The sequence below is a fragment of the Emydura macquarii genome, unplaced genomic scaffold (assembly GCF_026122565.2).
Source record: "Emydura macquarii macquarii isolate MOO-44397 ecotype Brisbane River unplaced genomic scaffold, CSIRO-AGI_Emac_v2 contig_2151, whole genome shotgun sequence".
Taxonomy (NCBI): domain Eukaryota; kingdom Metazoa; phylum Chordata; order Testudines; family Chelidae; genus Emydura; species Emydura macquarii.
Window position 1 is genome coordinate 13,568 of NW_027132288.1, and position 23,783 is coordinate 37,350.

At 53.0% G+C, this 23,783-nt stretch overlaps 1 protein-coding gene across 1 annotated transcript; it reads right to left on the minus strand.

The window, feature by feature from the left end:
- Positions 1-744: 744 nt before the first annotated feature.
- On the minus strand, positions 745-15,642 carry LOC137160150 (butyrophilin subfamily 1 member A1-like). The gene is made up of 5 exons (XM_067558600.1): positions 15,508-15,642; positions 11,587-11,703; positions 9,234-9,533; positions 868-1,149; positions 745-764 (listed from the first exon to the last, which is right to left on the minus strand). Exons 2-5 carry the CDS (start codon positions 11,690-11,692, stop codon positions 745-747), a joined length of 708 nt encoding a protein of 235 aa, XP_067414701.1. The 5' UTR covers positions 11,693-11,703; positions 15,508-15,642.
- Between the last annotated feature and the right edge of the window lie 8,141 nt (positions 15,643-23,783).

The window sequence follows — 23,783 nt, forward strand, 5'->3', positions numbered from 1 at the left end:
CGGTGTGTGCTTCCCACCCCGTAGCTGTCTTACCTGCGTGGTGCATAACTGCAAATAAATGCACTGCCTTGCATCTGCCAGTGGGTCGGTCCTTCCACCTTATCGCTCCCTGCTCAGTTATGTGGCAGTTTCACCCCCTTGTCTGTAGCAGTCTGTGTGTGCCAAAACTAATGATGCTGGGAACTGGGGAGGGGTGTTGGGCTGGATTGGATGGAGTTGCGGAGGGAGGTCGGTAGGCATCTCTGGAAGGGGTGAAGGGAAGCATAGAGTGCACTTTTTTTTTTAATTGGGTGCTTAACAGACTGATTTTATTATTATGAATTTCAGCTATTTCTTTGTCAGAACGTAGCTGTGAACAGCTGTGAAAGTAGCTAGATTTGTCGCTGGTCCCTTTGACAGTTATTCTGTGGCTAGTACATTTAAAAAATAGTCAGATCTAACTACAAAAGCCCCAAATTGGCAACATTCTGCTGGCACGCTGCAGAGCCCTCCTCTAGCCTGGGAACAGGACCTAGAAAACCCAACCCCAACCCCCATTCTTAAACTGACAGCTTGCAAATCCAGCATAGTCCTCACTGCACTGCAGGGACAAAGGGGAATTCCCTCTTCCCCCGCCCCACAGAGAAGAGATGAGCACTGGATACCAAGCACCTCTGAGAATCTGGCCAACAGTGTCCCAGCCTGCAAAGTCCTAAACACCCTCAGCTCCTGCTGGAGTCACAGAGCATTGAGGCTGCTCAGGATTTACAAGAAGCGCTCGGCACCTTGAAGGTTCAGGCCAATAATGAGAAGATAAAATTTTAAATACCCTCCACCAATGTCTGCACCATCTCAGTCTAACCACGTGCAGCTTGGACGGGCACTGACCTGCTGTGGAAATCTCTGACTGCCTCTCCTGGTTGAGTTGGGGGTTCCTGACACAGCAGGACACTTTCTGGTTAGACTCCTCTGTTAGAACAATGGCAGCCTCTGTCTGAAACAGGCCATTGGCCTCTTGGGATATTTTTTCAGAGGCTGATGGTAAGAGCTGCCCCTGGAGATCTCTCCACAGCACCTCGGGCTCTGGGAACCATCCAGATGATCGACACACAACCCGGATCCCTCCGTCCTGATGTCCCTCCACAGAGATGGCAGGAGCAGAGCCCAAACCTACAGAAGAAATGAATGAACTTGTGATGATCCTGCAGTGTCCACTAATGAGACAAAAGTTTTTACACTATTATCAAAAGCCATTTCCTATTAAACTAATAACTGACTGTGAGCCCCTGGGTGTGGCCAGATTCCAATTTGATACTTTGCACTACTTCATTTAAACCAGTGCATGTGTGTGTGTAGACAAGCCTTAAATTAATTCACTGCCAAAACACTTTGTTACTGGGGAGGTCAGGTTGCCTTGGCAGTGCCTCCTTCCCTTCCAGAGCGCAGAAGTTGGCAACAGCAAATTTGACTTCTCTGAGAGCCAGGAAACACCCCCACGTCCATAAAATCCAGACATTAGATAAGAAGGAAATGCAGGGTGAAGGTAATGCCTCCCACACCAGAACACACTTTTATTGATGAGCTAAACTGAAATAAAATTATCTTAATCTGAAAGAAGAGGCTTCACTTTACCAAAGATATGAATTCAAACTGATCCGGTTATTTTGGTTGCAGCTGCTGTGCAGAGAAGACCTGAAGCTGCTTGGAAATTTCACACAGAGTTCAGGCTGCCGGGTGATATTATCTCCTGCTCTTACAGAGTGCTGAGATCAGCAAAACTCAGACCGCTGAAAAAACAGGGTTACTTACCAGTAACTGTTGTTCTTTGAGATGTGTTGCTCATATCCATTCCAATATAGGTGTGTGCGCGCTCCGTGCACAGATTTCCGAAACTTTTTTCCCTTTAGCAGTCCCGTAGGGTCAGCTCAGGCACCCCCTGGAGTACCGTGCTCATGCCGTGGTACATAGGGCACTGCCGACCCCGCGGGCCCTCAGTCCCTTCTTTCTGCCGACTCCGACAGTGGGGACGGAGGGTGGGTGTGGAATGGATATGAGCAACACATCTCGAAGAACAACAGTTACTGGTAAGTAACCCTGTTTTCTATCTTCGAGTGATTGCTCAAATCCATTCCAATATAGGTGACTAAATAGCCATACCCTGGAGGTAGGTAGGAGTTAGCGTTGCGTCGCCCTTGCCAGGACGGCTCTGCCGAACCCCGCGTCCTCACTCGCCTTCTGCATGATGGCGTAGTGGGACGTGAAGGTGTGAACCGACGACCAGGTCGCTGCTCTGCAGATGTCCTGCAGGGGCACTCTCCCCAGGAAGGCCACAGATGAGGCCTGGGCTTTGGTTGAGTGCGCTGTTACAGCCTCTGGAAGCGGGACCTTAGCCTGCTCGTAACAGGTCTTGATGCAGGCAGTGATCCAGGTGGAGATGCACTGGGTGGAGACAGGTGAGCCTTTCATCCGGTCCACCACTGCCACGAACAGCTGCGTCGATTTCCGGAACGGCTTGGTCCTCTCGATGTAGAAGGCCAAGGCTCGTCTGACATCCAGGGAGTGCCATCTCCGCTCCTCCTCCGAACCGTGTGGTTTTGGAAAAAACACGGGGAGGAAGATATCCTGGTTATAATGAAACTGGGGCACCACCTTCGGCAGGAAGGCTGGGTGGGGTCTCAGTCAAACTTTATCCTTATAAAAAACTGTGTAGGGGGGCTCTGAGGTTAAGGCCCTCATCTCAGAAACCCTTCTGGCTGATGTAATGGCCACTAGGAAGGCAAACTTCCTGAGCGAGGAGTTGCTCGTGAGAGGGGTCCCCAATGGGGGGTTGGGTAGGGGGAGAGGGGGAAGGCCATCAGCTGTAGGGCATAGCCCCTGCGGACAATACCAAAGACCCATTGGTCCGAAGTGATGGTTTGCCAGTGGGCGTAATATGGCCTCAGTCTGTGGGCAAAGGGTCGGTTGAGATGCAGGGGGAAAGATGCAGGGGGAAAATAAAGGAAGAGCAACGGGCATGTTGCCATGGGCTCGAAGGGGGGGTCCTGTCAGCATGGCAAGGACCAGATTTAAGTCCCAGGGAGGCACCGGGTCACAGACCTGGGGATATAGCCTCTCCACCCCTTTAAGGAATCTAGATGACATGGGGTGTGAAAACAGGGAGCTGCCCTCCATCGGCTGGTGGAAGGCCGAAATGGCTGCCAGGTGCACCCGCAGGGAGGCCAGGGCTAAGCCCTGCAGCTTCAAATGAAGGAGGTACTCCAAAATGGCCTGTATTGGCGAGGAGCACGGTAGGATGCCCCGGGACTGGGCCCAACAGGTGAAACACTTCCACTTAGCTCGGTATATCACCTGCATGGAAGGTTTCCTGCTGCTAAGCAGGACCTGCTGTACTTGCATGGAGCAGACTCTCTCTCCCTCCGTTAGCCACAGAGTCTCCACGCTGTCAGGTGGAGGGAGTCCAGGTCTGGGTGGAGCAGGCGACGCTGGTCCTGGGAGAGCAGGTCGTAACAGCTCGGGAGCGGCCAGGGCGTGGCTATGGACAGATCCAGCAGCACGCTGAACCAATATTGTCTCAGCCAAGATGGGGCGATCAATGTGATATTCGCCTTGTCTCTCTTGACCTTTAAGAGGACTCTGGGTAACACGGGAATCGGGGGAAACGCATACATGAGGGCCCCCGACCAGTCTAAAAGGAACGCGTCGGAGATAGAGCCCGGTTCGCGACCTCGGAGCGAGCAGAACCTCGGGCATTTCCTGTTCCAGGAAGACGCGAACAGGTCCAGTTGGAGAACCTCCCACCTGCGGAAGATGGAAGCTACCACCTCCGGTTGTAGTGACCAGTCGTGCCGGGGAAGGAATGCCTCGTCGTTCCTGACCCCTGGGAGGTGAGAGGCAGATATGTGGAAGTCGTGCCTCACCGCCAAGTCCCAAAATAAAGTCCTGGCATAGGGCCGAGGAGTGCGCTCCCCCCTGCCTGTTCACATAGAACATGGCTGCTGTATTGTCTGTTAAGACTTGTACCACTCTGCCCCTGAGGAACCGGAGGAAGACCATGCATGCGAGGCGGACTGCTCTGAGTTCCCTGACATTGATATGTAGGGACATCTTGCTTGGTGACCAGCGCCCTTCGGTGCTGAGGTTGCCAGTGATGTGCGCTCCCCACCCCACATCCGAGGCGTCTGTGATTAGCCTCACTGACGACATTACCTCCCTGAAAGGAACTCCCTTCAACACCTCCCTTGGGTCCTTCCACCAGAGTAGGGAAGCCAGTATTGGGGTGGGTAATGTGACTATCCTGTTGAGAGGATGTCTGACTGGGGCGTACGCTGAGGCGAGCCACATCTGAAGAGGCCTGAGTCCGAGGCGAGCCAACCTCACCACATATGTGCAGGCTGCCATGTGTCCCAACAGCTGCAGGCATCGCCTGGCTGTTGTCGTGAGGGACCTGTGGAGGTCGTCTATTATGGCAGCCATCATCTCGAAGCGGGGCCTTAGGAGAAAGGCTCTGGCCTGCGTGGCATCTAGTGTGGCCCCAATGAACTCTATGCGCTGCACTGGGGTCAGAATGGACTTCTGCTCGTTGATGAGCAGCCCCAGGTTGGTGCACACTGCGCACGTGAGCTCCAGGCTGTTCCTGAAGTGGGCCCTGGACCTGCCCCGGATCAGCCAGTCGTCCAGGTATGGGAATATCTGGACTCCCTTGCGGCGCAGATGGGCCACTACTACCGCCATACACTTTGTAAATACCCTTGGGGCGGAAGACAGGCCAAAGGGCAGGGCTGCAAATTGGTAGCGAGCACCAGCTACCATAAACCGCAGGAACCTTCTGTGTCCTGGGAGAATAGAAATGTGAAAGTATGTGTCCTTTAAGTCGAGGGCACCATACCAGTCCCCTGGATCTAGGGTCAGAATGATAGAGGCTAGGGAGACCATCCGAAACTTGATGCATCTGATAAACCTGTTCAGACGGCGGAGATCTAGAATAGGTCTCAGGCCCCCCTTGGCCATGGGGATTAGGAAATACCGAGAATAAAATCCTTTTCCCCTTTCCTGCGGGGGAACTTCCTCCACCGCTCCTAGATGAAGGAGGGAGCAAACTTCCTGAGCGAGGAGTTGCTCGTGAGAGGGGTCCCCAATGGGGGGTTGGGTAGGGGGAGAGTCCGGGGGGAAGGCCATCAGCTGTAGGGCATAGCCCCTGCGGACAATACCAAAGACCCATTGGTCCGAAGTGATGGTTTGCCAGTGGGCGTAATATGGCCTCAGTCTGTGGGCAAAGGGTCGGTTGAGATGCAGGGGGAAAGTACGAGTACCACCCCCTTGCGCACCGTCAAAAAGATTTTTTATTGTTTTGGCCCTTATTAGGGCCTTGTTGGGTCCCCGCCGAAGACCCCGAGCGGTCACGGAGGTTAGGGCCTCAGAATCGCTCCCGACCCCTCCTGGGTTGAGCGAGTCTGGGGGGTTGCCTGGGAGGTGGCTGGGGCTGCCGCTGGGCCTGAGGCCGAGACTGTCGCCTTGAGGCCTGTGGGGTGTAGAGCCCTAGGGACCGCAGCGTGGCCCTTGAATCTTTCAGGGCATGCAGCTTATCATCAGTCTTGTCCGAAAAGAGGCCAGCACCGTCGAAAGGGAGATCCTGAATAGTGTGCTGGGCCTCTTGGGACAACCCCGATGATTGGAGCCACGAGGCCCTTCTCATTGCTATGGCCGAAGCCATAGCCCGACTAGCGGCGTCCGCCACGTCACTGGAGGAGTGCAGGGCCACTCCTGCCACTGCAACCCCCTCCTCGATTACGGCCATAAAATCCGCAGTCTTGTCCTGAGGTAGGACCTGCGGAAGGATCTCGGCAAGCCTCTGCAGCGAGGACCACAGGTTGAGGTTGTACCTCCCGAGGAGCGCCTGATGGTTAGCGATCCTCAGCTGCAGAGATGCCGTCGTATAGACCTTTCGTCCGAACAGGTCTAGTTTCTTAGCCTCCTTGTTCTTGGGGGTATTGCCCTGACCCCCCTGTCTCTCTCTCTGGTTTACTGCGTCCACAACCAGTGAGCATGGTGCAGGGTGATTATATAAGTATTCCACCCCTTCAGCAGGGACAGAGTACTTTTTCTCAGCTCCCTTGGCAGTAGGTGGAACCGAGGCTGGAGTTTGCCAAAGGGACTTTGCCACCTTGAGAACCCTCTTGTGGATGGGGAGGGCTACTCTCGATGGGCCTACCATCCCCGAAACCCCGAATAGGGGATCCTCCTCCTTCGAGAGCTCTTTCAGGTCTAAGCCCAGGTTGCCGGCAACTCTTTTCAGCATGTCCTGGTGAGCTCTAAAGTCAGGTAATGGAGCCCTGCGACCCCGGGAGGTGACATCGTCCGGGGATGAGGAGGAGGACTGAGGAAGAGGCCCTGTGGAGGGGCCTTCCTCTGGGTCAGATCCCCCATCGGAGGGATGATCCTTCTCCAGATGGGACACAGGAGGAGGTGGTGGTGGGGCCGCAGAAGAATGGAGCGAGGCAGTTGCCTAGCCCATCTGTGTACCAGGGGCCCCAATAAGGCCACTGCCAAGGTCCCTGGGGCCATGCTGGAGCCGGCATCGGTGCCGAGTGGGGCACCCGGTGCCGCGATCTGGAGCCGGAGCCACTAGATCTATGTTTGCTCCTCGTCTTGGGGGAGCGGCTTCTAAAGCATGATGACGACGGTGAATGTCGGTGCCGTCGGGTGCGGTGCTGGTGCGGAGAGGAGCTGCTTGAGCCCGAGCGTCTCCTCCCCCGCGATGACTTGTGTCGGCGTTTGCCCCCGGAAGATGGGGAGCGGTACCGTCGGTGCCGGCGAGAGGATCGGGACCTCGATCGGCACCGATCAGAGGAACAGGACGAGTGGGACCGACCGCGGGATGGCCTGCGCGTCGGTGCCAGAGGTGGCTGTCCCGGAGGCAGCGGTGCCGAAGACGCCGGTGCCGAAGACGCCGGTGGCAGCGAAGACAGCGGTGGTGGTGCTGAAGGCTGTACCGGTGCCGATGTCGCTGGCGGTGCCAACATTGCTGGCGGTGCCGATGGTGGTGCCGCCATGGAGGGCACCGGGATCCACGCCGGGCTAAATGCCGGGGATTGAGACTGGTGCCATGGGCTGCGGTGCCGAGCCGGACTATCCACGGAGGACAGAGATGCGGTCCTTCGCGAACTCCTTGACCTCCCACAGTGCCGCGGTGTCGAGGAGCTTGACTCGGTGCCGGAGCTGGGAGGGGAGCTCGCACTTGATACCCTCCTTGACCGTCTGGGTGGAGACTTGGACTCCTGTCTCTGCCACCCACCGGGTCCACCCATTGCAGGTTTACCCCGAGATGCAGGTCCCCTAGCCCTCGGCCGAGGGGGGGACGGTGGTGTGGGCAGGCCCATGAGGGCGCGTGCCGCAGCGAACATCTCCGGCGTCGACGGTCCTTGCAAGGGCACTGCCCCACTCCGGAGAGTCGGAGAAGGTTCCCTGCGGGTGCCAGAGTACTCTTGATGGCATGTGGCTGGGGCATCTCCTGACTCCCCCGGTGCCGGGTCGGCGGTGCGGGGGAGTCTCGATGCGCAGTGTCCTTGCAGCGCATCGGTGCCGGGTCCTTGATCGATGCTGCCAGTGCCGATGGAGCGCTCCGCACCGAGGAGACGCTCGGTGCCGCAGGTGAACATGCCGGTTCGGAGTCCGGATGGAGGGCGGACTCCATCAGGATAGCCTTCAGCCACACTTCTCTCTCCTTCTGGGTACGCGGCTTGAAGGCTCTGCATATTTTACATTTGTCCCTGCGGTGCTGCTACCCGAGGCATCGGAGGCAGCGAGAATGAGGGTCACTCACAGGGACAGGCTTAGCACACTCGGTGCAAGGCTTGAAACCGGTTGAGCCAGGCATGGCCCAACGCGGAGAAAAAGAACCTTGAGGGTTTCTAAACTACCTAATTACTTAACTGCTTTGTTAAACAAACTAACTACTAAGGGTCTGCGACTTGCAAAGCAAGAGGCAATGTTCCAGCAACCGTCAACGGGCGGAAAGAAGGAACTGAGGGCCCGCGAGGTCGGCAGTGCCCTATGTACCACGGCATGAGCGCGGCACTCCAGGGGGCGCCTGAGCCGACCCTACGGGATCTGCTAAGGGGAAAAAAGATCCGGGAATCTGTGCATGGAGCGCGCACACACCTATATTGGAATGGATATGAGCAATCACTCGAAGATAGAACCAGGAAATCCATAGTGAAGGTAAACATCTCAACAACCTTAACTCTGCCCCCTTGGAGCTGGCAGTAACCACTGGGAATTGGCTGCATGCACTAAGGCTACACTCACGGGATTCAGTGTAGCTGTAATAACCAGTGGAGGGATTATTTGGAGCACAGTGGCAGAGCTGTCCCTGTGACATGCGGAGACTTGCAGGTGGGATCAATCATGCCTCATTTCAGCGCTGAGTTGTGCAGGTTGTGTCAGTAGCAGCGCAAAGATTTCTTGCCATGGGGATTCTCAGCAGCCTGGTGTTAGATATAGTTGGTGAGGGGCCAGTGAAGGCACTGTCCCAGAAGGAATCCTCAGGGCAAGGGTGATGGGGAGGGAACATTTTACAAGCCAGGGGTGGTTTGGGTGGAGCAGGCTCAGTGTTTCAGTGTAGAGCAAGTGTTCGCTGAACCTGACATGAACCTCATGGCACGGCTGGTTACAGAACTAGCTGCACCTCTGCCCCCTTTCTGCTCTCTCTGGCAGCACCTTCAGGGGTCAGGCCTCCTGCCTCTCCCTTCCCTGGGGGCAGGGAATTCCTCAGTTTTCCCACTTTGAGACCAGGCTCTGGGCTACAGCACCCTGAGTATCAACCACTGTTACCCTGTGGGTGCCAGACACGAGCCGAGATCAATCCCAGCTGGTGACATCAGTGTGGGGGGATCAGCCATTGTTCTGCCCCAGATGTGCACAAAAACTGTTGTGATAAGCACATGTTCATGTCACCTGACTGTCTAGGGGTGTTTGTGTATCTCATTAGCTCCTTGCTCTAACGAACTTAAATTTGGACCACTAGCACTACTCCAGATTCCAATGAGTCACAACAATTTTCAAGACAATCTGAGTATGTGCCTGGATTTCAGAGACCTTAGAAAAACTGGTTGTTAAACAATAAACTAGAATCAACCTTACCCAGAGCAGAGCTACCGACCTATCATAACAAAAAAAGTTGTGTATCTTGCCATGAACCCTCTGACTCCACTTATTACCCTGTTTAACACATTAAAACATCAGCAGAAGTTACTGACCTGCCACCTGCAGTTCCAATAAAGCTTCTTCATAAGAGACACTGGACTGAAAAAAACATCTGTACTGCCCATCGTCTGAGAGCCGGATATCGTGTATTCTCAAGGAAACACTCCCATTGGCGATGTCGTCTTTCAAGAGCTCAGTTCTTCTTTGATATTCCGGCATCTGCTCTCCATACTGATCCTGCCCATCACGGTACAGGTGCACGACTGCAGAGAACTGGGATCGGAACCATCTCAGCTCCATGTTCTCAGCGCTCATCCTGGGGGAGAGGTGGCAGGGCAGGTCGGCCTCCCCGCCTAGGGAGGCAATGATTGGACGGTCAGGTCCTGTCACTGTGAACTGTGCTGTGAAATGTGCAATGACAAATGGAAATTAAATCAGGTAGGGACTGGGGATGGCATGAATTCAGCAGCAAGACTCACAGTAAGATAGAGCCCTGCGTTAGAAGTGAGCACCACATACCCATGCAGTGCCCCAGATATGTCTGGGAGTGCAGAGAGTCACAGGTTTGGAGTAACTGCATCTCTGACCACCTCCATGGTCTGCTCAAGGATTGTCCCCTCAGGCCTCCAGCCATCACCTCTCTCTGGGCAGGGACCCACATTCTTCTCCCTCCACACAGCAGGCCTGACCAAAGTCCAGCACCTGCGCTTTGCTTTCTCTCCCAGGGCTATGAACCGTGTCTGCCAGCAGCTACCAGTAACCCAACAGCTCTTCCACAGCAGAGAACATTTAAGGACAAAAGCCTGACTGAGGAGATGTACCATAAACCAATCAAAAGGCTGAATGCATGTTACGTTTGTATCAAAGGATTCTCATCTGGCCCATGGGACTCTCTGATACGATCCAAAGTCTTTCAAACCTTTCTCCAAGGCAGTGGGCCACAAACGTTTGGGGTCGCCCCCCCCCCCCACAAGAGCAGCAAATGGGAGCCGGGGCTGGGAGTGGGTCCAAAGCCATGGACGGGGGCTGGGAATTGGGGCCCCAACTGGGGCTGGGGTTCAGGCTGGAGATGCAGCCACAAGCCCTGGGGCCAGAAATGGGGCTGCAGGGCCCAGGGCTGTGACAAAGCTGGGGACAGTAATGGGGCTGGGACCGAGCGTGGGACACAGCCAGGAGCGAGGCACATGGCGCTGTGGTCGGGGTCGCAGCTGGGAGCCGAGGCTGAGGCCCCAGCTTGGGTGGGGCTGGAGCAGAGAGAGGAACAGAGTGGGGATGGGTGGTGCTTTCTCCCCACCGCATGGGGGATGGCCCAGGCCCTGCTGCGCCTCCTCCCCCGAAGGTTTCTCCACACCGGCCTAACGGGGCACGCCCCACTGTTTGCGGACCTCTGCTCCAAGGGTTTGTCCTCTTGGTTACCAGCTCATGGCACTCTGTAGCCCAAAATCTCGGCCTCTGGTCAGTTCAAATCCAGCTTTTATACCAAAAATCTTTGTTCTCTTGTGATTCTGGGACCTGGTCAAACCCAGCTGATGCAATTCTCCGAGGGGTGGCACTTCTCTGGAGCTGTTACTTGTCCCAGAAGTAATTCTGCCCAATGGTTTGTAAATCCTGAAGGAGATTGGGTAACCCTCCCCTATGGCATCGATTACAATCCCACACCCACAGAGCTACATATCACATGTACAGATACACTGAGAAAAGGGGACAAAAAATAAGCAGAACATGCATGAAGTGAATTCGATAGTCTGCAAAATACCCCATGTGGCTGCAGAATCTGTCACCCAGAGCTCACAGGTGAATGTCAGACACTGTCCCTGTTATCTCTGAATAGGGCTTGAAACGTCTCACAGGCACCCTGGGGATAATGATACTGGGGGCCTGGTTCTCTGATACCCCAAGGCCTTTTTGTGCTGCTCCAGCACAGGGGCCTCCTCACCCCAGCAGGGATGGTGTAAAGATTTGCAAGGGGTAACGATATGAAAACAGATCATCATCATCACTGGGATTCAGGACTCGTTCATGGCTGCAGAGTCTGATTTGGGACGTGCGTGGTCTGGCAGTGCGGTGTGTGGGGAAATTGGGAAATGTCCTTTTAAATAGTTTGTGAGCCCTGCCGTGACGCTCGCTGGGTTCTGTGTATTAGAAGCTGCCAGGACCCAGCCAGAGCTGTAGGATGGATGTCATGTCCAGGCCTGACAACGTTGTGTGTAGCTAGTAACCATGGTTCCTGGGGACCCAGCTGTGCCCTGTGGTGTCTCCACGTGGCCGGTTGCTGTGTAAAGAGCAAAGCCACAGCAGGCGGGTGGAGCAGAGGCGGGTTATCAGACCAGGCCGTGACGCAAGAGGGACGGTGATGACCAGCAATAGCACCGGGCAGCAAACCCAGCGAGGGGCCGGAGCTCCTACCTGACGCCAGCCTGTGAGCCTGCAGAGCGAGGCAGAGAGCGAGGTAGCTGGGCAGAGCGCAGCTCACTGTGCAGCCGGGGGAGACCGAGGGAACCTTCCCCCTCATCGCAGCTTGGCCTGGGGAAGAGGAGAAATAACAAACCAGACGGCGAGTGAGTGTGACGCAGGGACAGGGACACGGGCAGTGGGGAGGAGGGAACAAGCCTCACTGCTGCCGAACACACACCGGCAGGGAAGGGATTTCCCCTATCGTCTTCATCTGCCCTGGCTTGGAGTTGGATCGATGTCGCTGTGGCTAAAACCCCAGAGCTGCCGGCAGCTGTTCCACACCACGCGCACACCACGACTGGCACCTGTGGGGCTCCCAACCTTTTTCACTCGAGGGCCACAAATATCATTTTTACAACCATGAAGGGCCACCAGTCTATCAACTCATAAACAATGTGCTGCCACTCACACCATTACGGACTGCAAATCACTACATAGTTACAGGAAACATTTTGATGCTACTGTCATGCTGGCTAGATCAATGGCTGGGGAGCATTTATCATATTGGTTAACATCAGTGTGTCAAAATCATAATAATTCGTGTGAGATATGCCATGTCAGGTACTCTTAGAAAGGTTATAATGTGCTAAGTAAGATGATGATGTGTTTGTTCACGTGGTATATCTGTAACAGAAGATATGGATATATTTGATATATCTGTATTTCAAACTGTGCTGTCTGAGACACATCCTAGACAGGATGGTGGCCGAACAATAGCCTGTTTAATGGACCATCGAGACATCCACAGATGCAAGGGGCCCGAGAAAGAAACTGGAGACATACCTGATGAGTCACCAGGACTTGCTCTTGTGACTCTGGACTCCATTTTAGTTCCTGTAAATTCCACAAACAGCATGGCCAGGGCCAGAGGGTATATAAGGCAGTGGTTTGGGAATCCATTTTTGTCTTCAGTCCTGTTCAGCTTCAGCCACCTACCTACCTCTGGATCAATTCATCTGCAACTGAACAGAAGGACTGAGACCCATCCAAATACTGGATGTACACCAGAGGGACCATACAAGCCTGCTAACTCCACAATTCTCCTTGAAACCTGAGTATATGGACTTCCAAATCATTTATACGTATCTCATTGCTTTAATCCTGTATCACTTCTCTTATAGTTTGTTTCTTTCTTTCTATAATAAACCTTTAGTTTTAGTTACTGAAGGATTGGTTGGCAGTGTGGTATTTTGGGTAAGATCCAAACTTCTATTGATCTGGTGCTGTGGCTGACCCTTTGGGGTCAGGAGAAACTTTTTGGTAAAGAGCATAGAGTTTAAATAACTGGTCTCTTTACTGGACCTAGTGGCCGATTGGGAGCCAGAGACTGAAATGCAGTAAAGGGGGCTGGCTGTGTGTATTTGTGTACAGGCTTCTTGATAACCGGTTTGAGGAATCAGAAGCACTGTGAGTGGCTGGTTGGGAAGCCTGACTTCAGTTTAACCCACCAGTGCTGGGAGAATCTGCTCTTCTTTTACAGCCCGCCCTGACCTTGGCATTTTCAGGTGGCTGCCCTGGGCACAGACCGGTCACAGCTACTGTGCTCATTTTTACATTCACTATTTTACACCTACAACTTACTCACAGTACGTCACACACTCGCACACAAAGCACTAGTGTAGATGAGTGACTGTCCCCACACACTGAAGCACATGGCCTGGCAGCTAAGTCATGGTGGGTGGTAAGGCACTGATTTTTAGAGTCCTGCCTCTCCTCAAGCATGGTGGGTCCTGGCTACTCCACCAGCCGTGCCACCCACCCCCCACCCCCCACCTCCCAGCTCCCACTGCAGCCAGACGGAAGGAGTTCGGTGCAGAGGCTGTCTCCCATCTGATCTCCCGTCCCCCTGGCTGCAGCAGGGAAATTGCACGTGTCTTGTAGCCCCTTGCGCTCCACCTGGGTACCTAAGCAGCAGCTCCCTTCTGCAGCCAGGGGGACGGGAAATCACTGCAACAGCCAGGGGGAGGGGTGCACTGCTCTCTCGTCCCTTTGGCCGTAGCAAGGAGCCTGCACCGGTCTTGTAGCCCACGGTAACACACTCCACCTGAGTCCTTAGATGGCGGCTCCCTTCTGCAGCCAGCAGGAGGGGAGTTTTGGGCCTCTTTGAAAAACTCCACAGGCCACTTTTGGCCCTCAGCTCTGAGAGACACAGAGCTTTAGGTAACGTGTTATGCTGTGCCTACACTGGAAACGCTCCAGCATCACAGCTGCTTTCACCTCATTGAGGATTTTGTTGTGTTACTCCACTGAAGACCCATCGATCAGAATATCGTCCATGAAAGCTACAATTCCATTGTGCTCATTAACAGTTCTGCAATCTGTCTTTGGGGAATACCAGCTGCACCAGTAATGCCAAAAGACAATCTTCCAAAGCAAAATCTCCCACAGGGTTTGAGACACGTCAGCTGAGCACTTTCTTTGGTGAAAGGAATTTGCCAGAATTGGCTCAAGGCCTCCAGCTTGGAGAACACTGCAGCTCCTTTCACTTTGTATCCTCCCGACACTGGGGGGAAGTCATCCCATTTTTCTCTCACAACTGCTTCATTAAGTCTGTTAAGATCCACAGAGATTTGTATCATCCTATTTTTCTTTATAACTGGGATCTTTGGGGAACATCTGTCAGGATCCTGACAAGGGCAGTCAGGACCCAGGGTCAGACCTGAGGCTGGGAGTGGCAGAGGAGTTTGTAGTCAGGTTCCCGGCAAGGGTTGATACCAAGGTTCAGAATCCAACTCAAGTTTCAGGGTCTGGATCAGAAGGTGAAGCCAAAATTAAGCTGAGGTTGAAGCCAGGAGTCCCAGATGCCGCAGTAGGGAATGTAAGCAAGTTGATGGGAGATACTCAAGCTACAGAATGTAACTTGCATATCTCCCGTTGAGGCCTGCCGGCAGTGCAGACCAGGCCTAGGGCTTAGGTCAGCCAAATCACATCCTGAGCGATGTAGCTGGGCTGACCGAACTTTCTGGTTCAGACCAGCCCTTAGAGTCACTCAGGGCTCATGCTGCACCCAGGCGTGCGGCCCCTGCCAGGCTGTGCCGTGGAGTAACGTCCTCCCAGGAAACAGACTGCACCTGTGACTTTCCCTAGACTGGGACAGCCGCCAGGGCCAGCGTTGCCCCAGAGAGGCCAGCATTGGCCAGGAAGGGAGACCAATTAGGGCTCCAGGATGCAGATTCACGGCCTCCCCCAACACACACCCCAGAGCTCCGGGGGGAGATGAAGCACCCCCTGCTCTGGAAGAAGCATTGGCCCGGCAGACGCAGGTGGAGCTGGGAAGGATTCACTGGACCAAGGTTTTTCTCTTCTTGTCTTTCACCCCCTCATTCTTGAACTTCAGTTTAGTGATTTACCAACAAAGGTGATGACGGGGGAGAAAGAAACACAAACAAACACAAACCCCTCCCCCGCCTCACATCATCAGCACAAGAAGAAAACTACACCCAGCGATTGCTGGCCAAGTAGCATCTAACATCACTGCAGAGAGCAGAGGAGTGAAAGAGAGGGCGGGAGGCTAGCGCTGCGCCAGCGTCCCGGTCTGTGTTCAAATGAACAGGGAAATCTCTGAATTTGCAGGGACGTTTCCACAGCCAGGTTTATATCAGACTCAGGAGGTGCCAGTTTCTCCCTGACAATCCCTTCAGTGAGGCCCGTTGGTAGCAGCAGCTCATCTGCAGGACGAGTGCTGCGTGTCCAGACGCCTCAGCCAGAGCCGGGGAACTGGGGACCCAGAGCCCAGAGCTCCCCTCCCCCTGAATCCTGGAAAGAAGCTTTGTTTGAATCCGTATCTGTCTCTTCCCGGGGCCCTCAGTGTCTCTAGCAACCCCGACCCCTTTGCCACGGAGAGTTGGCACCATCAGCCCCCATTTCACTTACCGAGGCTGCGGCACCCGTTCCACCCAGGGAGTCACGAAGCCACAGGGTCAGACCAGACTCTTCCAAATTATTTGTTACACATGTAATTCCACTAACTGGGCCGAGCACCCAGCCCCCCTGCCGCTTCCATGCATGTTGAAAAGGAAAAGGAAAGTACTGAACTAAACTAAAGTAACGGTTTACTGTGTCACTGGCTGACTGGCTGGGAGGAAATTCCTCTTAAAGAAACACCCCCGGACACAGGGCTGCAGGGATGGGCCTGGTCCTCTGGCAGGGACAGTTTGATGTGGGTGCCAGAGCAGGGGTGTCACTGCCACCCCTGGAGCCTGCTCTGCCTGCTCTCCATGGATCACTATGTGCCAATAATTCCCCTCTACGCAGCACCAGCGAACACAGCTTTCTGCAGCTGAGAAAATGAAGCAGCACCAGCACAGAGCACCACAAAGTTCTCACCCCCCTGCACAGCCAGGGGGAGGGGCAATGAGGATGTTGGGGGGAGGAGGCAGGGACTTCTGGGAGACGGGGCAGTGGTGAGGGCTGCTGGGGGGCCGTGGTAAGTTGTGCTGGGGGAGGGGCAGTGGCGAGAGGTGCTGGGGGGCACAGGTGCGGGTACTGGGGGAGCGGCAGTAGAAGGGGCAGTGAGGAGAGGCAGGAGGGCTAAGGGCTGCTGGGCCGAGGGACGTTTGAAAGGAGGTCTCTGGCTAGGACATTTGTCCAAGGGGCAGTGATGATGCAGCATTTCCCCCCTTCCCTGTTTTGGAAGGAGCTGGGGACGGTGCGAGGGGAACTCACGTGGTTTATATGAATCCAGACGGCTGGCTCAGAGCCCAGAAACTGAGGGTTTTGCATCTTTTGAGCTTTACACTCAAGTTACAGCCTGAAGGAATCACAGGGGCGCAGTGGGACTAGGTGACCCTTTTTACTAACTGTACACAGCAGCACAGGTGGCCCTGTGACACATACACACTTATCAGTTGAACAGTACAGGGCAGGAGGAATAAACTGGTTTTTTGGGGGGCCTGTAATTCAGGAACTCCTTGATCGAAAGACCCCAAGTTGGGATCACTAATGCTACCCCTTGCTCGCATGAGGCATATCAAATATTGAAGCAATTTGAGTAGCCTTCTGGGTTTAGAGCACTTTCAAGGGTTGAGTTTACAGCACATACGATGGCGGGAATGGAAACCCTCTAGCCGTATTTCTGTATTGGCACATTCACATCATAAAAAAATCTACGATTTCTTAAATACTAATTTGGTAAATACCAATTTAGGCCCCTTCCCAAAGTTCTTGTGAGTACCAGGCACTATCATGGGTGAAATTTGATAGACTGAGAACATTTTGACCCACCTGACATCTGTAGTTTGATTTCAAACTATTTGCAAAAAAAGTCTATGTAGAAACTTTTTCTTCCCCCACCCCCAGGGCTTATATCTTTGGAACTCTTGGCTATAATGACTCCAGGTTTAGGTCACTAACCCTACCCTGCAGCCTCATGAGGCACAACAAATTTCAAATTTCTAACCATGTCACATTTAGAGGTCTTAGAAAAGTCAACCTGAAATCAGATGTTATGATGTAACTTTAACTATAGTGGTGCTGGTGCACTGATATGATGACCCGAAGGCAGGAAGCGGGAATGTTGCAGATGCTCAATGTGCCCCAGTATCACAATAATCCTTGTAAATAATTTTCTTTAGTGGAGTTTTTGGTAAGTAATTTTCTAGGTTTTAAAAAATAAACATTTTTTTTGTAACTGTAATAGCCCAGATATCATCACCAAGGTTTGAACCTTGATCTGACATCACTGCAACACAGCCCTTTCCCACTTGAAATAAAGAGCTAACTACAACACCAGGTAGCACCAGTAGGCTGTTATCCTCAACACACTCACCACTAGAATCAGCAGGTTACAAATGCATGGGTACCCCATAATAAGGACATCATAGTCAAGCACAAAGATTTGGCAAGTTCTTTTGAAAGGCAGCCTGGCTTGGTGTGTGCTAAGACTTGGATCTGCCCTGTTAGAGCCGGGTCCTTTGCTCCGCTTGTGTAACTTCTCAGTGGGGTGTAAGGTTTTACTCAATCAGGAGTTGTTGCCAGGCTCTCCCTGGTGGGCCAGGACCACCTGATGGCCACAGAAATGGTGGGGAAAAGGAACCCAGAGACACAGCAATTCTTTCAGGGACACTTTGGTATTTAGATCACCAGCTTTTATATTCAGTTGCTTTCAGCCCCATTTCCCATACTCTGTCTGCCCCACGTGTGATCAAAGTCTTCTGCCTTTCTGGGAAGACCAAAATCTCTGGTGGGAGACAAGCCCCAGCCTGTGGGGCCAAACCCAGTACCTTCTTTACAAGGTGCGGGTTCCCCTGGCACTCCTTGAGCAGCACAGCTCCTGCTGCTGCCTCTGGTTTTCAGAGCCCAGACTCCTCTCACTTCATAGAATCATAGAGTTGGAAGGGACCTCAGGAGGTCATCTAATCCAACCCCGTGCTCAAAGCAGGACTAACCTCAGCTGTATCATCCCAGCCAGGGCTTTGTCAAGCCTCAGCTTAAAAACCTCTAAAGATGGAGATTCCACCACCTCCCTAGGTAACCCATTCCAGTGCTTCACCACCCGCCTAGTGAAAAACTTTTTCCTAATGTCCAACCTAGACCTCCCCAACTGCAACTTGAGACCATTGCTCCTTGTTTTGTCATCTGCCACCACTGAGAACAGCCTAGCTCCATCCTCCCTGGAACTCCCTTTCAGATAGTTAAAGGCCACTATCAAATCCCCCCTCTTCTTCTCTTCTGAAGACTAAACAAGCCCAGTTTCCTTAGCCTCTCCTCATAAGTCCTGTGCTCCAACCCCCTAATCATTTTTGTTGCCCTCCGCTGGACTCTCTCTAACTTCTCCACATCCTTGTTGTAGTGGGGGGCCCAAAACTGGACACAGTACTCCAAATGCAGCCTCACCAATGCTGAATAGAGGAGAATAATCAGTTCCCGCGATCTGCTGGCAAAGCTCCTACTAACGCAGCCCAATATGCTATTAGCCATCTTGACAACCAGGGCACACTGATGACTCCTATCCAGCTTCTTATCCACTGTTACCCCCAGGTCCTTTTCTGCAGAGCTGCTGCCTAGCTCGTCAGTCCCCAGTCTATAGCTGTGCATGGGATTCTTCCGTCCTAAGTGCAGGACTCTGCACTTGTCCTTGTTGAACCTCATCAGATTTATTTTGGCCCAATCCTCCAGTTTGTTTAGGTCCTACCTTCCAGGGTATCTACCACTCCCCCCAGCTTAGTGTCATCCACAAACTTGCTGAGGGTGCAATCTAACCCATCCTCCAGATCATTAATGAAGATGTTGAACAAAACCGGTCCAAGAACCGACCTCTAGGGCACTCCGCTTGTGACCGTCTGCCAGCTAGACATGGAGCCACTGATCACTACTCGTTGAGCCCTATGCTCTAGCCAGTTCTCAATTCATTTTATAGTCCATTCATCCAACTCATACGTCTTTAACTTGCTGATAAGAATACTGTGAGAGACCGTATCAAAAGCTTTGCTAAAGTCAAGGTATATCACATCACCACTTTCCCCACATCCACAGAGCCAGTCACCTCTTCATAGAAAGCAATCAGGTTGGTCAAGCATGACTTTCCCTGGGTGAATCCATTTTGACTGTTCCTGATCACCTTCCTCTCTTCCAAGTGCCTTAAAATGGATTCTTTGAGGACCTGCTCCATGATTTTTCCAGGGATTGAGGTGAGGCTGACCAGTCTGTAGTTCCCTGGATCCTCTTTCCTCCCTTTCTTGAAGATGGGCACTATATTTGCTTTTTTCCAGTCATCAGGGACTTCCCCCTGTTGCCACGAGCTTTCAGAGATAAGAGCCAATGGCTCTGAAATCACATCAGCCAACTCCCTCAGCACCCTCGGGTGCATTGCATCTGGCCCCATGGACTTGTGTATGTCCAGTCTTTCTAAATGGTCTTGGACCTGTTCCTTCAGCGCTGTGGGATGTTCACTTCCTTCTCATTCTGTGCCACCCAGTGCAGTAGTCTGGGAGCTGACCTTGTCTGTGAAGACAGAGGCAAAAAAGGCATTGAGTACCTCAGCTTTCTCCACATCCTCCGTCACTAGGTTGTCTCCCTCATTTTCTAAGGGGCCCACACTTTCCCTAATTTTCCTCTTGTTGTCAACATACCTGTAGAAACCCCTTTTGTTCCCCTTCACGTCCCTTGCTAGCTGCAACTCCAGTTGTGCTTTGGCCTTCCTGATTTCATTCCTGCATGTTCGAGGAGTATTTTTATAATCCTCCCTAGTCATCTGACCAAGCTTCCACTTCTTGTAACCTTCTTTTTTGTGTTTAAGTTCACCAAAGACTTCTTTGTTAAGCCAAGCTGGACGCCTACCATATTTGCTATTCTTTCTGCACATCGGGATGGTTTGTTCCTGTGCCCTCAATAAGGTTTCTTTAAATTACAGCCAGCTCTCTTGGAGTCCTTTCCCCCTCATATTAGCCTCCCAAGGGATCCAGCCCATCAGCTCGCTGAGGGAGTCAAAGTCTGCTTTTCTGAAGTCCATGGTCCATATCCTGCTGTTCTCCTTTCTTCCTTTTGTCAGGATCCTGAACTCGACCATCTCATAGTCACTGCTGCCTAGGTTCCCACCCACTTCTACTTCCCCTACCAAATCTTCCCTGTTTGTGAGCAGCAGGTCAAGAGAACCATGGCCCCTAGTTGGTTGCTCCAGCACTTGCACCAGGAAGTTGTCTGCAACACTTTCCAAAACCTTCCTGTTTGTGCTCTGATGTATTGCTCTTCCAGCAGATGGCAGGGTGATTGAAGTCCCCCATGAGAATCAGGTCCTGTGAACTGGAAACTTTCCCTAGTTGACTGAAGAAAGCCTCATCTACCTCGTCCTCCTGTTCTGGTGGTCTATAACAGACACCCACCACGACATCACCCTTATTGTTCTTGCATCTAAGCTTAACCCAGAGACTCTCAACTGGCTTATCTCCAGTTTCATACTGAAGCTCAGAGCAATCATAGTGCTCTTTTATATACAGTGCAACTCCTCCAGCCTTTCGCCCCTGCCGGTCCTTCCTGAACAGTTTATACTCATCCATGACAGTGCTCCAGTCATGTGAGTTACTCCACCAAGTCTCAGTTAGTCCGGTCATGTCATCGTTTCTTGACTGTGCCAGGACTTCCAGTTCCTCCTGCTTGTTTCCCAGGCTTCTTGCATTTGTGTATAGGCACTTGAGATAACTAGCCGATTGCCCTACTTTCACAGTATGAATCAGGAGGCCTCCCCTGTTGTACCCTCCTCCTTCTGCTTCCTTGTGGTGTCCCAATTCCCCACTTACCTTCGGGCTTAGGTCTCCGTCGCCATCGAACTTAGTTTAAAGCCCTCCTCACTAGGTTAGCCAGCCTGTCTGCGAAGATACTCTTCCCTCTCTTCATTAGGTGAATCCCGTATATTCCTAGTAATCCTTCTCCCTGGAACAACATCCCATGATTGAAGAATCCAAAGCCCTCTCTCCGACACCACCTGCATAACCATGCATTTACTTCCGCAATGCGATGATCCTTACCTGGGCCTTTTCCTTCAACAGGGAGGATGGATGAGAACACCACTTGCGCTTCAAACTCCTTTATCCTCCTTCCCAGAGCCACATAGTCCACAGTGATCTGCTCAAGATTGTTCTTGGCAGTGTCGTTGGTGCCCACGTGGAGAAGTTGGAAGGGGTAGCGGTCTGAGGACTTGATGAGTCTCGGCAGTCTCTTTGTCACATCCTGAATCCTAGCTCCAGGCAAGCAGCACACTTCTCTAGTTTCCCGGACCGGATGGCAGATGGATGACTCCGTCCCCCTTAGGATGGTGTCCCCGACCACCACCACCCTTCTCTTCCCTTTGGGAGTGGTGGTCGTGGAACCCCCGTCCCTAGGACAATGCATCCTTTGCCTTCTGATCAACAGGGTCTCCTTCTGATCCATTCCCTCAGATGAGTCTTCCAAATCATTCTCTGCCTTAGTACCTGTGCAGAGAGCATGAAAACGGTTCCTTACCTCTATCTGCATGGTGGGCATATAGGTTCTCTTTCTTCGGGAGGTCACATGCTGCCAATTTTCTTTCCCGTTCTTCAGTTTTCCCTGCACTGCCTTCTCTGAATCTTCCTCACACTGTGCCTGCAGTAGCAAATCATGTCTTTGATCGAGAAAGACTTTGTTTTCTTTAATGCAACGCAGGGTTGATATTTGGGTCTCTAGTCCTTTAACCTTCTCTCCCAATATGGAAACCAGCCTGCACTTGGTACAGATGAAGTCAGCTCTGTCCTGTGGGAGGAAGACAAACATAGCACATCCACTGCAGGTGACAACAGCAGATCGCTCGCTTTCCATATCTTTCCTCTGAGAGCCTCTTCAGATGCTGTATTTACTGCTCAGCAAAGTCTGAAAGGCAAAAACCCGCTGTGGGCTCTCCCCCCAGGTGAACTCCCAGGCAAACTCTTTCTGTTTGCCTCTCCTCTGTTCGCAGCTCACTTGGTTTGCAACTGGCTGCTTCTTATAAGGCTGCTGACTTCCTGCTGTTTTGCTTACGATTTCCTAGTAGTCAGAGCTCCCTTCCCTACTCTATCAGGGAGTGAATCCAGCTGGCCCACACCTGGCCTGAGCAATTCACATTCTTTTCTAAAGTGTGTTGCTTGGCAAGGTGAGCTCCTTCCTTCCTTCTTCCCCCAGTAACACTTTACGTTGCCACATGAGAATTGTGCAAGGCACAAAATAACTAGCACCTGTCAGTAGTAGAGAGGAGTGTAGAATTTAAGGCCTCCTGATTCCCAGCCCATGCACCTTCCAGTTGGCCAAAGCACAATGAGGAGGAAGCTGCCTGTCCATTTGGTCTGGTCCCAGCTGGACTGAGGGCGGTGGGATATATGGAAATGCTGAGGAGCGTGTCCAGGGCAGGCGGAAAGTCTGGTGATTTTTAGCAGCAAGCCTCTAGCAAGCCCCACAGAGCATAACAAATAATGATACTCAGGGTGTGTCTGCACTGCAAACACTGCAGTGGCAGAGCTGTGCCACTGGAGCACTACAGTGAAGACGCTACCTACAGCCGTGGGAAGGGTTCCCATATCAGTGTAATAAATTTACCTCCCGGAGAGTGGGTGGCTCTGTCAATGGGGGAATTCTCCCTTCCACCTAGCGCTGTCTGCACCGGGGTTAGGTTGGTTAAACTGTGTCTCTCAGGGCTGTGGATTTTTCATACCCCTGAGGGATGTAGTTATATCGACCTAATTTCCTAGTGTAACCACCAAGGAGATTCCTTAGATCCCTGGGGCTCTGTGTGGTGGTTGCTCAGGGAGTGGGAGTCAAGGCAGACCCAGAGTCTGACAGCAACCAATAGGGGTGGAGATGCCCCTGCCTGTGAGCTCAGGAGAGAGGAGAGACCAGTTTGGGGGCAGTCTGGAGCTGTGGGGAAAGGGGCAGGACTGGCTCCAATCCACTGAAAAGTGAGTAACCCCAGCTCCAAGGTAGCTGCCCGGGCAAAGCTGCTGGGCCCGGCCCGGCTCCTCCCCAGCACCATCATCCCCAGGAACGTTCTTTGTTCCCGGGATCGGGCACTTCCCAGATTCCAATCCAGGGCTGGTCAGACCCAGGCCAGGGGCTCTGTGATTGCAGAGGCTGGGCCTGTAACTCCCAGCCATGGCGATAACTGTGCCCTACCCTGTACTCCTGGGCAGCCTCCTCGATGGGAACCACAGTGTGAGCGTGGTGAGCCCGGGACTCTCTGCAGATCACGGCAGGAAACCCCTCTCCACTTCAACGGCAGTGGAAAAACACTGACAAGGTGAAAGAAAGTTCTAGCAGGGGACAAGGTCTATAAAAGGGCAAAGCACCCAGCCTAAGCTGAGTCATCCCGGACAAGAAGGGATCATCCATCTGCAGGGACAGCCGGGCCCCTGAGCTGAGCCTTGGGGCTGGAACAGCCTTTCACCAGCCTCCTTCTCCCTCCCTCCTTCCCTCCCTAATGGTCCAAACTCCTGTATCTCTGCAGACTCGGGGCCCCTGGCCCTGCAGACTCCCCAGGGGATCATTACTGGGTCTGGGGCCTGTCACCCTGAAGGCCCAGCTAGGACCTGGCCCCAGCTCTGTCATGGCCCAAAGCCTGTCCCATGTGAGGGGGGCCCAGGGGCTTGTGGGGAAAGAGTCGAGTGTCCAGCTCACACCTTGGAGGGGCCGTTTCCACGTCCCAGAACCCCCCACCTCATGGTGAGCGACCA

Excerpts from the sequence above, each read along its gene's own strand:
- LOC137160150 (XM_067558600.1), bottom strand. The coding sequence starts at position 11,692 with ATGAGGGGGAAGGTTCCCTCGGTCTCCCCCGGCTGCACAGTGAGCTGC. Across the intron at positions 1,150-9,233 it reads ATTGGAACTGCAGGTGGCAG|GTTTGGGCTCTGCTCCTGCC; the intron begins GTCAGTAACTTC and ends TTTCTTCTGTAG. Across the intron at positions 765-867 it reads GTCAGAGATTTCCACAGCAG|GTGCCGAGCGCTTCTTGTAA; the intron begins GTCAGTGCCCGT and ends TGAACCTTCAAG.